Genomic DNA, 15,565 nt, shown 5'->3' on the forward strand with positions numbered 1-15,565 from the left:
AATAGGGAGACATGGCTGGATAGTGACAAACACGGCCCTAAACTCAACCCGTTCCCGACGGCGCTGCTGTTATGTCGAGGACACGCCCCTGGAAACCCATTTGGTAATCGAACCCCCTCCCCCAATTCCAAGCCTTAATGCTGAGTGTCAAGCAGGGACGGGTCCCATTTCTAGAGTCTTGGGCATGACTTGGCCAGGGCTTGAACCCGCGACCTCCCAGTCTCAGGGCAGACACGCTACCACGAGGCCAGAGCTGCTATTTGCAACAAGACAATTGAACACAACGGTGTCTTTATTCCTGACAATCATAAAAACTAAATAAAAAGTTCCTACAATGAATGCAAACATTTTTGAACAAAAGTTTCCCAGCTTTTCTTTTTTTCCTTCTCACATTTCATTGCTGCTTTCTTCGCGTTGGATTTGGGCAATTTTCGTCACTTTGTTGTTTTAGTCGCTGACAAAATCGTCAATTGAGTTGTCATCGTTTCATGAACGGCGTCCATTGGACTTTTCGAAAAGTGGGAGAATTTTTGTGTGTGACCACAAATATGACAAAAGTTCCTGCTTCGGTGACTTCAACATATCGTGGTCAACACATTTTTGCAGATCTGACGGACGGACGCTCTTTGATGTTTTCTTCTCAGCACATATGAATGTTGATGTCACGATATCCGAACGTCACTCGGCTGCATTTTCTTCCTTGTTGGCTGAAAAGACAAAAGAAAAGCGTGAGATGACGACGATGACGATGACGATGATGACGACGAAGATGCGGGCGGGCGATACCTTCGGGGCGCTCGGCGTCCAGGACGCTCAGACGATGGATGCGAGTGGACGCGGCGGCTTGGTCGCCTGACGGCCGACACAAAATCACAAACGCTCAATCGTCATTTTGCTTGGGCGTATCGGCTGCTCGTCAAGCCCGCCGATACCAGACAATAGATCCCCGCGTTTCAAAGCACTTGCCTCCAATGCGAAGGTTCCGCTTGGTTCTGGCTTTGAGTGACATTTTGCTGGACCTGCTGCGTACTTTTGGAAGGGCGGGGCCCGACTGCTCGCTCACGTCCACTTCCACCTGCCGATGGCGGCGGGACTTGCGCACCTGCACATGCAAACGCCACACCAGCAATGATCCACAGACGCCGGCGGGAAACGCGTCCACCAAAAGCCCAACGCGACGGAATCGACAACAGGGTTGGCTGCCGATTCCAATTTCCTCAATGGATTCCGTTTCCGGATCCTTTCCATTTGATTTCCATTCGTTTGAATTCAATCCGATGGCAACGAATGATAAAAAGTTCACAAATATTGAATTCCAAAGTCAATTTTGCACAAACATTGACATCAGCAAGGATGAAAATATTTTCAACATCGAATTTAATCATTGCCAAATTAAAACGATTCTGAATGAAGTCAAGTCCTAAATGTAAGAAAATAACATTTCAAGAAAATGGTCAGATAGAAAACAAAATGGCCCCTTAAAATTCAATGTTCTGAAAGAATTGATACAGGGTTTGAAGTCAAACTAAAAAATCACGAGTCTGAACTTTCTCCGGCGGCAAACAGGAAGCAGAATTGCAACAGGGTCCATCTCATGAATATGCATGAGTCGGACAAAATAACAAAGCGGGTCCAACGCCGGACGGCATTTGTGGCTGCCAATTTGCGGCCGATTTTGAAACGGGCCGATAGGGGCCGTCCAATGGATCGGCTCGGTCCCGAACTACGCGGCGTGACGATGACGAACCTCAGCTGCTTGACCGTAGGCTTTGGACTTGATGGACGTCAGCAGTTGAGCTCTTCTGGAACTCTGAACACACCGAGAGACAATCCGGTCAAGACGGGTTCGCCGGCGTCCAAAAGGCAACATGGCCGCACCTCAGCCCGCCGAGACGTCCCCTCGCCGACGTCCTCGTCCAAATCGCTCCCGTCCTGACAAAAGGTATGCCGCACGTTAGGGTGCGACAAAGAGGCGGCGCCCAAACGTGCGTCGCGATCACCTGCCGCTGCCTCTTCTGCCAGTCGTGGAACGTCACGACGTGTCCTCGCAGCCGCGCCGGCAGGTTTTTGCCGATCAAGTCCATCCCCAGGCGGTCCCGCTGCGCTTGCGAGTAGACGGACGACTTGAGCTGCTGGTACAGCCGGTGGACGTTGGACAGCTCCTGAGGGCGCAACGCCGGCAGCGTGACAGCGAGCCGTCGCGCCCGAGCAATGCCGGCCGCCGCCGCCGCCGCCACTCACCTCCATCGTGTCTCGGTCGATGAGCCGGTGAGGGCCGCACGCCTTCGCCACGAACGCGTTCCGCAGATGAGATCGAGCCTCCTTCTTGCTCCTCCTGAACGTCAGCTGCCGGCGCAAAAAACAACATGGCCGCTCATCAAAGACGTCCGTAGCGGGACTGAAAGCGGATGGCGGCCAGACGGCTACTTCGCCGTGAGGCCGTGGCTCGGAAGGCCCGCAGATTGGACGCTAACCGCGTCGGAACCCGCACGTTGGCGCGGCAGGAAAAAAACACGGATGTCGTAAGGCTGATTATTTGTTGGTTTTTGAACGACCGTTAAAAAAATTAAACCAAGTATAAGCTCGCCGTTTTTTTAGCGACCGTGGATGTAAGCTTATTTTAGTTCACGTTAACAAAACCAAAACTGACAAAACATTTTACATTTACAAAAGTGTAATTGCAGCAAAAATGTCCTTTGTTTTATTTCAATCCGTGAGACTTTGGGGATGATTTTCGACGTGACCTGAAGTTTTTTTATTTGGGCGTTTGAAAGTGACGTCATCGAGCGGCAGCCAATCGAAACGCACCTTCGGAAGACGTCGCTCCAATTTTGCACGCTTGACTTTTGCCTCGCCTGATTTTTCTTTTCACTCGTAAATGAGTTACTTTTTTCATTTGAATGGTCTTTATTAAAAAGTCGTACACATTAAAAAAATACTGAAACTAAACTCAAACTAAGCACTTTTTGAACAACTCAAACTAATAAAAACTAACAGAACTAAATTCACAAAACCAATGATCAAAACAAAATAAAAAACAAACTCAAATGACCAAAGAACAATAAGCCTGCCGGTGAGGCGTGTTTAAAAAAGAAAGCAAAAAGAGACCATCCAAAAAAGACGTTTGTTTGTTTTTCGGCCATCGTAACGTTTTTATTGCCGTTTGTCAAAACGAGTGTGCGTCGACTAATGTTGCTTTTCTGCCTTCTGACGATTCTTGCTCAAGTTCAACAAAGTCAAATCAAACAATTGACTTGAACGGAGAGCAATTATTGACGATTGGCGATTGCAGACGCGCAATACTACGCGTAGACGAGGATCGGTCGCCGGCACGGCCCATCCCTTCTCGGGGAACGTGGTCACAAAAGTGGTAGCGAGCGTCGACGCGCCAGTGGACGGCCGCCATATGCTATTTGGCGACGATGTCATTTTTGCCGGCTCCGATTCGCCGTACTCGCCGGCCGCCGCGACACTTCAAGTCAAGCGCATTCAATGCTCGCTTGCTGTACAGAAAGGGTCCGAACAGAAGGAGTTCTTTGAAAGAGTGCTCGCCGACTTTGCGAGTAGAAGAAGAAGATGGCGGCGGCGATGCGACGGCTCAGCTCACCAACGCGGGCATGGCGCTGAAGTGGAAGGCTTTCCGGAAGAGCAGCCGTCGCAGGATGAAGACGACGTCCAGATGCCGCGCCCCCAAGGCGTCCTTCTCAAAGGTCAGGACGTCCTCCCAGTCCTTCAGCGCCAGGCGGATCTGCACGCGCACACGCCGAGGCGCTTCTCCGGTTAATGCCGACGCTTCCCTTTCCGCCGTCAACTCGCACAAACGGCAAACACAACTAAATATGGATGGACGCACTATCATGACGGAATCAATGAAACAACAACAAAGTCATTGCGTCACAACTTTTATATGCATTTATTTGAGAGATGGGCTAAAATATTCATTCCCATTTAGCACGATTGAGAAACAATCGAAGGTGTCGTATTGATTGATTTCGTGCTATAAAAGCAAGCACACGTAGAGCCAACGACAAAGTAGCGGTCGTGGTCCACAAGCGGGCGAGGCCGGGCCGGGCAGGGCCGCCCGCCGCCGATACTCACCCGGACGGGCGGCGAGGCGCTTTGGCAGTTGTAGAGGCTGTAGAGCAGGTAAAGACCACCCGCTCGGATCTGGAAGCTGAAGGGGGGCAGGAAGTAGACCGCCGCCACATCCAACACCAGACGGCTGAACGCTCGCTTCTCGCAACCGGCAGCGCCACTGAAACGCCAAACACATTCGAACCTTGGAATCTCGATGTGGTGGTTCACGTGATGGAACGTCGCAGAGTATTTTTCTGGGGACGTTTGAATGTCACGCTTCACTTTTAAAACAAACTCATCAGTACTTTTGACTCCTCGCATTTAAAAAAAAATTAACTCGTTGCTTTCTAAATTTACATACTACGGCGCGAGCTGCCACGCATTTTGTTATCTCGCGCGCGATTCCAGGAAAAATCCCGGTGGTACCGGTGCCGGCAAAATAACCACTGCGTTTTGGGCAAATTATTTCGGCTATTGTTACCCCCAGAAAAGAAAATGCTTGGAAATCATCTGGAGAAGTGCAAAAACGCCACAGTGTATATTTCATTATTGATTATTATTACTTATGATCGATTTGCATTTACAAGCTTTCATCACTCGAATACGTACGTTTAAAGTTACCAGAGAAATGTGAACCACTTCTTTCAGTCCATCCGTCCGTCGCTTAAATTGTACATAGTTATGAGGGGGTAAAAACAATGTCATGTGCGTTTAAGTGTGAACTTACAAAAACAATGTCATGTGCGTTTAAGTGTGAACTTACAAAAATATATGTCCAAACTTCATTTCCCTCCAGAATTTGGAGAAAACCTCAAAGCGGACAGAATCCGTTTGTTGGAAGCGAGCGAGCAGCTCCTCGCAATCCCAACCAACGTGTTGGTTCCACGCCGAATTCATCTTCAAACTCCAATTAATAAACGCAACTACATCTTGAAAGCGTTGTTTTCTTTTTTTTATTTTATTAAGATAAGCTAGTTATGGATGCTCGGCTTACTGCAATGTTGATGAAAACGTCCAGTGTCTATGACGTCACTGTCTAGCGACACGGAGACGTCCACGGAACTCGGAAAAGAGAGATTTTGTCAAATACGTTAATGATTTCGTAGCAGCGAGACTAAATTAAATAAACACCTCAGTATACAAATAAATGTGCTCTGAAATATTGAATATTTTGCAACGCGCGTAACAAATCACGTGCGTGATGGTTTGGGCCGAGTACAGTCATGGACGGGCGCTACTGGATAGTCAAATAGGGAGCAAAAATGGGCTGACATGTAACTCACTTTATTGAAAGACAAAATATGTTTCTTGGCGCTATCATGCGTCACGGGTAAGCGTACAATTATGTGCATTAACAGGTCCAAAGCAAAAAAAAAAATATATATATATATATATATATATATATATATATATATATATATATATATATATATATACATATATATATATATATAACAAAAAAAAAAGAGGCGCGGTGTCATACTACGGATTGTTACACATTTCAGGGTATTATTTATTTATTTTCAACGTTATGTATTTTAGTTTTGGCACTCGAGTTTGGCTGCGTAACAAAGTTGCTCCACTAGTTTCCACTGCAGTCCGTTAGATGGCGGTATTGCGCATAAACGCTGTTGCCAAGCGGCGAGCGCAAATCAAAGAAGAAGAAGAAGAAGAAGAAGAAGAAGAAGAAGAAGCAGCCACAACGGCAACAGGAAGCGGAAGTAAACAATCTCCGGCTGACGTGGAGCCAAACGAAATCAAGTCGGTCTTTGTTTTGTACAGCAATTACTTGACGTCTTGTGTCGTTGAACCCGACCAAGAAGCGCAGAGAGAATCGAATCGCAATCGTGCCGTTTCCCGCCAGCAGCAAAATGTCGGCCGTGGCGGACGTCAGCCGCCCGTTCGCCGGCCTTGCGTCGGTGTCTGTTCCGGAGGACACCCCCGTGGAGGGCGACATCTCCGTCCCGGTGGACTCGTCGTCGTCCTTGGCCGGCGGCGCGGGGGACGACGACGAACTGTCGACGCTGGACGAGCCGGTGAAAGAGACCATCCTGAGGGACCTGCGCGCGGTGGCCAAGAAGTTCGTGCACGTGCTGTACCCCAAGCAGAGTTCGGAGCTGCTGCGGGACTGGGACCTGTGGGGCCCGCTGCTGCTCTGCGTCACCTTGGCGCTGCTCCTCCAGGGCGGTGCGGCGGCCCGCTCCGGCGAACAGGCGGGGCCGCAGTTCGCGGAGGTAGGTCGGCCCGACCGCAACTTCCACGCGCACGTCCACACCAAACTCGGTGCGTGAATGCAAGTCATCGAACTCCGTCGACTCACAGCGTCTGAGAAGGGAAGGGAGGAAAAGTTATTTTGAGTTTTAAATATTTCTGGGCTTATCTTGAAGACAAATTGTGTCATCGAAAATGCATCATCCTTCAACTATTCCCAGGCGTGAATGCCCCTGAGGGCTGCATCTGTTGAATCTTTGGGTATTTGGATATCCTACTGAAAATGAGATTGAATAATCAGGGATTGAAATATCAATGAAAATATCGGTTGGTGCTTGGTAAAAACAAAAACAAATGACGAATACAGAAGACAACACAAACTTAATAATGATTGGCCAACTGATTTTCATTATCAGTTCATCTTCTTTCTTTCTTTTTAGCTTAAATGTAACTTCTGCCTATCAGCACACGGCGTTCCTGTCTAAAAACTTTTCGACAAATCTCTTCCCGTCGATTCGATTGCATGAGACAAAGTGAGGTCAGAACATTTGCGATTTTGCAGACGAAAAAGGCACATATTCCTAAGGCCGTGTCGTGAAAGTGATCAGTCGGAACGGCAACCAATGTCAGGCTGACTGCCAATCCGATGGCTCTCCAAGTTAGCCGCTTGCGCCACTAAACACTGGCAACAGGTGCCGTGCAATTAGAGATGTGCGGGTGAAGCTTTGTGAACCTTTAAGGCTTCCTTTCAAGTGCCACGGGTCACTAAAGCGTTTCGGGTCGTCAATACGCGCTGTGACGTACGAAGCTTCGAACGCCATCGGTCACGCGATACTTGCCGAACGATACAAGCGCCGAAGCGCAATTCCGAAGCGGTGTGATTCAGGAAGTTCGACGCTCGCTTCGAGGTAGCGCTTTCATTTGAACAACACTACGTGCAATACAATGTCAGCGTGATGAAGTCTTTTTTTAGCACCCTTAATTGGCGATTGAGCGTGATTTCAGGACAACGTCGTGCTGTTGACGTCGGTCGTCATCGTTTATGACGAGTCAAGTCATCCGTCGTCTGCCGGGAACAACTTCAAGATCAAATGCGTACCGAGCGAGGCATTGCTGTGCATTGATGATTTGCGAAGAGAAGGTTTATTTTGAAGTTGTTGCCAAATATTCTTCACAATGTGAAGGCTTTACTTGGCTGTCAAATCTGGAGATGAGCGGGAGGAATAACAGATCGGGACGCACCTGGGAGACGAGGTTGAAAATGTGGGAGTCTCCCGCGTGAATGGGGTTTTTAAATAGTATTTTTATTTCAAATACAAACAAAAATGGGTACAAACCCATTTCAATACTTTTCAAAATTCATATAACCAGTACCATCAAACAAAAAGATTATTATAAGATTTCAATTCCTTTTTTCCGATGAGCAGTATTTGGTTTTGTTCTAAAGAAACGGCATGCGTATATATTGTTTACCTTGTCAAATCATATTGTTTATGCAAAAGTCAAAATGATTATTAAAAAAGAAACCATATTTAATATCCGTGACGACCACTTCAATTGCTAATTAAAGGCGCCAAAACACCAGTGCTGACATACGGCGCCCGTTGGCAGCATTCAGCGCCGCCCGCAGCTTTAGCATGTCTCGCGTTAGCGACTAGTTGCAAGTTTACGCCGGAAAAGTCCAAGCAAAAAAAAAGAAAAGGTTCCAAACAAAAATGTCTGATATTGTAGGCGGAGTCTTGACGGCGCGCATGCGTGTGTGCGCTTCCGCAGGTGTTTGTCATCGTGTGGCTGGGCTCCATCGTCATCACGCTCAACTCCAAGCTTCTGGGCGGCACCATCTCCTTCTTCCAGAGTCTGTGCGTGCTGGGCTACTGCATCCTGCCGCTGACGATGGCCATGGTGGTGTGCCGCCTGGTCCTGTTGGGCAGCGGCGGCGCCGTGGGTTTCGCCATACGGCTGGCGGCCGTGACGGCGGCCTTCGGCTGGTCCGCCTTCGCCTCTGCCGCCTTCCTGGCCGGCAGCCAGCCGCCCGACCGCAAGGGCCTGGTGGTCTACCCTGTCTTCCTCTTCTACTTTGTCATCGGCTGGATGATCCTCACCTTCTCGCCGGCGCACTAGAAAAGCCGGCGAAAGGACCAAAGGCTGAGGGTTTGTCGCAAAAGGTTCTTCACTTTGTCTGACCGTGAAAAGTTTGGATTTGCCCCTTTAAAGGCAAACATTTCACTCTCACCCGCTGGCGCCCACGTCACTCACCGGGCCAGGACCGGACCTCCACGCGCACACAGATGCTACAATCCAACATGCGACGCATTGCGTCGTCGGTCGTCCCATTGATGGATTGGCAAATGGGTCCAATATGAACGTATCGGACGTGCAGGGGAAATTTGATTGACTTATTATTTGGAGGACTGCTGAGAGCTGCTGATTAGCGCCGGGGGCTAACACTTTGGTACACATGCTGAAATGGCGTCAACTCTGTGCTTGTCGTGTTGCCGTTGCCGGGACTTGGGGAACAATCGGGCCGCAACAATTGACCTTACCGTGGCACGCCCCTCCCCGCTCACGAAATGCGACCAGCAGCACCCTCCGACATTTAGCGGTCAAGATGAACTAAAGTGCATACACAGTAATGGCAAACTCGGCAGAGGGGGCTTTCATTTCTTTAGTGAAGGTTATTTTCGCTCCCTCACCATGCAATTTTGCCCCCCCCCCCCCCAAAAAGGAAATATTTCTCGTCCAATTCTTTACTTACCTTCTGAACCATTTGTTTTTGTTCAGCAATAAAACAAAGAAATGTGAATGTTTTAAGGTTGTAGGTATTTTTTACATTTTGGGGAAAAATATTTAGGGTAGAAAACTATAGAGAGATCTATGATATTTACTTGCTTAAGTTTCCATTTAACTTTTTTAAGGCGTACTGATAACCTTGGGAGCTCTCTGAACGTTTTGTTAGAAATTTAAAGGTATGTCAATTGTCCAAGATTAAAAAAAAACACATTTTGAAAAGTCTGACAAATTGTTCAATAAACATGCTTTAAGACATTACAATAGAGTCAAGATTGGTATTTGTATTTTTTTATATATATATATATATATATATATATATATATATAATATATATATACAGGTTTCCATCCAATTGTTTTGAATTTTTTTTTTTTAGTATATATATAATCTATATATATATATATATATATATATATAATCTATATATATATATATATATATATATAATCTATATATATATATATATAAATATATATATATATATAATCTATATATATATATATAATCTATATATATATATATATATATATATATATATATACACACACACACTGGTTATAGAAGTACATGTGTAAAGACAAAATATTCAAAACATACAAACCAATAAACGCAACATCAGAAAGTTTCGCAGTGGTTCAAAATCACCCAGCCATAAGCTGCGCATTTACACATACATGTTAGAAAAAGAGGAAGAAGTATAAACGGATCAGGTCCTACCCCTTTAACCAAGTAAAGTAAGTAAACCAAACAAACTGCTAATTTATCTTGATTACCAACAACAAAGGTTATTATAGTAATTATGAACAGTGAAGACGCTGCCTTTTCCTGTGATCGAAAGGAATCACATTTACGTCTCTTGACGCAGAAAGTTGTCATAAAGTTGTTCTGAGTTACACAAAAAATACAAAATAAAGGTGCGGGTGCATATGTTGGATGCCAACGTCAGTTATGTCGCTGTTGGGAGACGTGAAGCCACCAGCGGTCATCTTACGTTGCTACTTACTAAGGCTGCCTAACTTGAATAATTTATTTGCTGCGTTTTCACGTTATTTTCTGCCTCTGTGGTGAAAATGCCACCGCGTAACACATTTTGTACCAATACATCTGGGAGAAGCACTACTTTTTGGCTACATTTCATTGCTAAGAAAAAAGACGTGTCATTTTCTAAGGTGTATTTCCGGGTGCGACTCAAAGATTGGTCTGGATCATGTTGTCAGAACCATCAACAATGAAAGTTGTTTTTTTCTGTTGGGGGGGGGGGGTCGCTGTGAAATGTAAAGCTAACCTCCGCGAGTCGCAATTCACCATGCTGAGAAATTGTAGGTACTCTGACTGCAGCGTAAAACGCGCACTGTGCCACAAAGCTGACGGTAAAAGTGGCAACGTAAGATGGCTGCCCTCTGGCTTCCGCCGCGAGAGGCCTCCTGCGTGCGGGTGGCGCCAATGCGGTCGTCGAAGAAGAAAAAAAAAGGCTGCTTCTGGAATTGCCGTCACGTCCGGCGACGCGGCGTCACTTTCCGGCTTGGGGACAATGGAGAGCGAAAAAGCCAGCGTCGCGTTCACTGCCGCCGCCAAGTCCGACAAGCAACATTGACTTGAGAAGGAGCCCGACGGCGATGACGTTTGAGCGGCACGAGCCGACGACAGCGCCCACCGAGGCCTCCCGTCGCGGGCCTTAGCCGGCGAGCCAGCCGTCATGTCGGACCTGCCGCCGCTGCCCCCGGAGCTGTGGGTGTCGGTGCTGAGCTTCCTGGGCCCCGCTGACATGCAGGCGGTGCGCTGCTCGTGCCGAGCCCTGCGCCTGCTGGCCGACCACCCGTACCTGTGGCGGGGCCAGGCGGTGGTGCTGTCGGACCTGCGCCGCTACACCTTCGGCTTCTGGGACACACTGCGTCGGCGCAAGCTGACGCGCGTGGCCGTGCGCCACCTGCGCCGCAAGGAGTGGCGGCGCCTGGTCAAGTTCCTGCCGTCGCTCAGCGCCGTGGCCTTCGTCAACGGCGGCCGCGTCTACAAGCAGAAGTACCTGGACCACCTGCTGCAGTTCTCCGACGTGCGCGAGCTGGCCGTGCGCGACGCATCCTGGTCCGAGCCCATGCTGGGCCCGGCCCTGGGCTCGCACCTGAGCGCCCAGCTCACCCACCTGAGCGTGTGCAACGTGCGCCTGCGCTCGGCCGCCGACTTGGTCCGCGCCTTGGCCGGCCTCGGCAACCTGCGCTATCTGCACTTCCACCAGCAGGGGGAGGGCTGCGGCCTGGACCGCGTGCGCCCGGTGCCCCGGGACGACTTCCACCGCATGTTGACCGGCCTGGCCAAGCTCACGCACCTGTCGTGGGGCATGCGGGGCGAGCCCCAGGAGCCCCTGCCCGACGACTACCTCAGCCCGTCGGACCCGCGGCGTCCGGGTAGGTCCAAAAGCCGCCCAGCCCGCGTGCCTAATATTGTCGAAGGTTCGCTCGCTCTTCTTATCTGGAGAGATGTCTTGGCTCCAAATGATTCCTCAAAACGACTCCAAATCAGTATTCGGTATGCGGATGTCCCACTGAAAATTCTTTCCAATAATAAAAAAGCCAAAACATAGTCTTGCTCGGTTAAAGAACGATTCTATGTACAGAAGACCAAAAAATACATTTGCACTTAATGATCAACCAACACGCTTACCTTTTTTTTTTTAATTTAAACTTAAACAATGTGCTTAGCGTCACGCTCAAGAAACATGAGCGAGCTTTTCGACAAACGACGAGGCGACGTCACGACCGCAGCAGCGAGTTGGTCGCCCATTGGAGTACGCCTGCTTTGTCATCAGTCGGGACGGCGACCGCGTCATCCGCCATTTTCCAATGTGGTTCTCCTCACCAGGGCGGCGGGCGTGCTGGAACCTATCCCAGCTGTCCACAGGCTGTCGTCATGGTGGCCTTTTTAAACTGCCTTTGAAAAGTATTTGGACAGCTTTTTATTGATGCCCGCGTAATGATGTCTTAAAGCCCGAATAGCGTTTGTCCGTTTTATAGACGACATATTTGAACAAAGTCCTCCTGCAAACTTGCTTTCGTCGTAGTGATGCTTTTCATTCTTATTTATTATCGCACCGCAACGCTGGCTTCTGTCTGCTTGATGGACGTCTTGCGTCAATCCCTGCGATGGTACGTGTGCTTCAGGCTCGCCGTACGGGGGTCCGGCCCTGACCAGTCTGGAGCTGGTGGACTACCCCGAGACCATCCTGCCCTACAACGCGCTGAGGAGTTTGACGTCCCTGCGCTCGCTCACCGTGCATTACCGCTACATCCGCGACGGGCTGGACTGCCGCCTGGCGTCCTGGCTGGCGCCCCTCCGACGCCTGGAGACCCTCAGCATCGTGGGTGAGTCGCCGTTTGCGGCCGTTGACCTCCCGCAGCGGCAAACTCGCCAAAAGTCCCATTGGGGAGAAAATACATATTCTGCGGAACGCGTACGTTTGCAAAAACTAAAATCATTGTGAAGAAAGTGCTTTGTTTTTGTCCATTTTTTTCCTTTTCCTTTTTCCTCCATTTTTTTCAACGTAAGCAAGACGGCAAAAATATAACAATTCAAAAATGTATGTCATCACTTCACGAACCGTGTTCTGTCTGCCGCTCATCAACACTCACAAAATGAATGCGCTCCAGACGCTTTCAATGGAACAATTCTATCAAAGAATTCAACTGCGTGTTCTTGTGCTATGCATGTTTTTGCAGTCATTTTGCTTTCATAAAAATAATAATAATAATACAGGTAGACTGAGAAGATTTTGTTTTACAAACTGACACTTTGAGTTGAAATGCATCCTTCTTATTGTTTTGTTCGATATTTAGGTTTGGAAAAAATGTCATTTGTACTCTTTCCCTTTTTTTTTTTTAATTTGATTTGCACGTTAATCGGTAAGATTTCACAACGGTCTTTATACAATATTTAAATGCGGTTAAACGCCATCAATTGATGATGTGGGAAAGTTTGTAGCTGTATGAATGTTGAATGAGTGGTCTCCGTATCCACGTCCGAAAACGACACGAATTGCACGTTCTTGTAAAAGAAAAATGGGTTCAGTGAAGGCGCGCCCTCACACTTCAACGCAATCGGTGGAACAATCAAAGAATTATCGAACAATAACAAAGCATTCTTGTTCAACGATTCCTTGATCTCGCGTAACGCGGCTTCAATTTGTGACACTTTGAATTTGACATATTCTGTATGCGCTTTCCATGTTCCGTGTTCATCGATAATAATCCGTAGAAACATCATTTTGTTCGTCCTTCCTATTTCTGTTGCTTGGACATCCATATTTCCGCAATTGAAAATCATAGATCTGGTTTTATTCATATTTATAGACGGTGTGTTAGCGTTGAACCACTTCATAATGTTCTTAAACTCTTTCTCTATTACTTGTGGTACATGATATATATTTTCCTTGGTGTGCAATAAAGCGGTGTCATCTGCAAACAAAATACATTTTTAACAATTTCAAAATGGTTCTCATATCATTCACATGAGGGAAACGGAATTTCCCAAAATGGTGGAGAATTGACTTGGCGTCCTGTTGTCAGGCGGGAACTCCCTGTCGCTGTACACCACCACCATCCCGGCTAGCGTCACGCGGCTAACGCTGCGCGTGGCCATCACGCTGAAGGATTTGGACTCCATCGCGCCCAAAGTTCTGGCCCTGGAGCACCTGGACATCGAGCAGAACCGCTCCAGCGGAAGCCTGTGCCGACGCATCCCAATGCTGTTCCCTCAACTGCGGACGCTGCGCATACGGTGAGTGGATCGGGCCCGGAATGATGGAGAAGTGGAGACTATGGGCCAGGACAAAGGAAGGCAGGGACAGCACAAGTTGAGACAACACAGGACAAAACAAGAAAGTTGCAAAAGTGCAAGGCGCAGTCCTAGTACACAACAAGATGAATACAAGACGAGAAAGACATTACTGGGCAGGAAAAGATGGGATACTCTGAGTTAGGACAGGACAGGGCAAGGCACTCGGCACAGGACAGGACTGGAAAAGACGAGGCACGAGGACAGACGACACGACTCACAAAAAAGTTGACGCTCCAGTGATGATCATATCATCCAAGTAAGACATTGAAGTTAACAAGGTCTCAATAAGTGTATGTTGAGGCAATGCAGGACAAGTAACACACGGCGGGACAGGATAAGTTGAGACAAGACTGGGCAGGACGACACAAGACTAGGGACGGGTAGCAAAGACGGTCCTTTTTTTGGTTTCGGGACCGATGTGGGTCTGTACTACTGAGCACCGATTCACGTGAAATCAAACGGTGCCTCGTTTCGGTCCCGAAGCTCTTTTTCTTCATTTTTGGCGAGATTTCAGGATTCCAAGGTGGGATTGAATTGATCTTAAATCTTAAAAAACCCAAGGAACCAAAATAATCCTCATCCAATTATTGATCCTCTGCTTAACTTTGTAATGGGTCCTATTTATACTGCCCACTTGCACAAGACGGGACCGGGGAATGCGGGTTGGGACGGGACGGGACAAATGCCACTGCTGATGTATGCGGGTCGGTCCCCTGGCAGGTTCTTCCGCCGCGAGCCTGAGAAGGACCTCCTGAGCCTGCAGCGTCTTCGCCACCTGGAGCGTCTGGAGCTGCTGGTGGAGCGCTCCTTCATCCTGAGGGACTACCTGAACGGGCACCCGTGGCCCAGCCCCTGCGTCCAGGAGCTCATCGACCAGCTGGTGCAGCTGTCGGCCAACCGGATCACCGTGGTGACGGCCATGCGCCGCCGGAACCCGCTCAGAGAGTGCAACTGCGTCTGGGAGGGGGACTGACGGGGGTACCCTGGAACTTGGGGCGCCCGGTGAAGCGCCCCGCAAGACCTTGATGACTCTAACCCGAGCTCACAGACAGACAGACAGGCAGACAGACACACTGCAACCCGGTAGTGCAGGACTGAACAGGACAGGACAAATGATTCCAGATAAGTTGACAAGGTAGGACTGGACAACATAGCACGTGGAAAGACGAGACTGCGATATTGGACGGGACAAGATATAGGAATGAACGATTGTGGACAGGAATTTGTTATTGTTGAACAAAAAAATAAGCAACACTTGACAAACGTCTAATGTGTAAAAGTTGTTTCTTTCTTTTGTGAATTCTGCAAGCTTGAAATGTGTTGCTTCCGTCTTTGTTTTGGTCGACGTCATCATGTGGACTCGTTTACGTTGGCGCAACAACGTTGGCGCAACAACGTTGGCGCAACAACGTTGCGTCATCAATTGAATTTACATCCTGATTGGACTGCTGAGGTGAAAAAGGGTTTGTACATTTGTTGTCGTCGCAAGGTGAAGACATTAAACCATGTGATCCTTATTATTATTTTTATTTTTTTTCCATGCATGAGATGATTTGGTAGCACAAAATTCCAGCTGAGCTGGATGACGATTCATGACAGAAAAACGAGGCGTGTCCGCTTCGCGTTTTGTTGAGATCTTAAAGCAACACAACACATCTGG

At 48.2% G+C, this 15,565-nt stretch overlaps 3 protein-coding genes across 6 annotated transcripts; 2 read left to right on the plus strand and 1 right to left on the minus strand.

The window, feature by feature from the left end:
- Positions 1–274: 274 nt before the first annotated feature.
- Positions 275–5,104, minus strand: snapc1b (small nuclear RNA activating complex, polypeptide 1b). 4 transcript variants are annotated; one of them, XM_086095105.1, is made up of 10 exons: positions 4,841–5,104; positions 4,099–4,255; positions 3,608–3,748; positions 2,242–2,346; positions 2,001–2,162; positions 1,879–1,932; positions 1,748–1,810; positions 967–1,102; positions 787–852; positions 275–707 (listed from the first exon to the last, which is right to left on the minus strand). In XM_086095105.1, exons 1-10 carry the CDS (start codon positions 4,972–4,974, stop codon positions 679–681), a joined length of 1,047 nt encoding a protein of 348 aa, XP_085951231.1. In that variant the 5' UTR covers positions 4,975–5,104; the 3' UTR covers positions 275–678. The 4 variants fall into 4 exon arrangements, with proteins under 4 accessions (XP_085951231.1, XP_085951230.1, XP_085951229.1 ...); XM_086095104.1 differs by having other exon boundaries at positions 3,608–3,808; XM_086095103.1 differs by having other exon boundaries at positions 3,608–3,811.
- A 645-nt stretch (positions 5,105–5,749) lies between these two features.
- On the plus strand, positions 5,750–9,339 carry yipf6 (Yip1 domain family, member 6). Its single transcript, XM_086093948.1, has 2 exons — positions 5,750–6,311; positions 8,062–9,339. Exons 1-2 carry the CDS (start codon positions 5,949–5,951, stop codon positions 8,407–8,409), a joined length of 711 nt encoding a protein of 236 aa, XP_085950074.1. The 5' UTR covers positions 5,750–5,948; the 3' UTR covers positions 8,410–9,339.
- A 1,217-nt stretch (positions 9,340–10,556) lies between these two features.
- LOC147162736 (uncharacterized) lies at positions 10,557–15,422 on the plus strand. The gene is made up of 4 exons (XM_086093960.1): positions 10,557–11,480; positions 12,234–12,434; positions 13,635–13,845; positions 14,626–15,422. Exons 1-4 carry the CDS (start codon positions 10,775–10,777, stop codon positions 14,876–14,878), a joined length of 1,371 nt encoding a protein of 456 aa, XP_085950086.1. The 5' UTR covers positions 10,557–10,774; the 3' UTR covers positions 14,879–15,422.
- The last annotated feature ends 143 nt before the right edge of the window (positions 15,423–15,565 follow it).

Source organism: Leptonotus elevatus, chromosome 14 (genome assembly GCF_054856555.1).
Source record: "Leptonotus elevatus isolate MCC_2025b chromosome 14, RoL_Lele_1.0, whole genome shotgun sequence".
Lineage (NCBI taxonomy): Eukaryota > Metazoa > Chordata > Actinopteri > Syngnathiformes > Syngnathidae > Leptonotus > Leptonotus elevatus.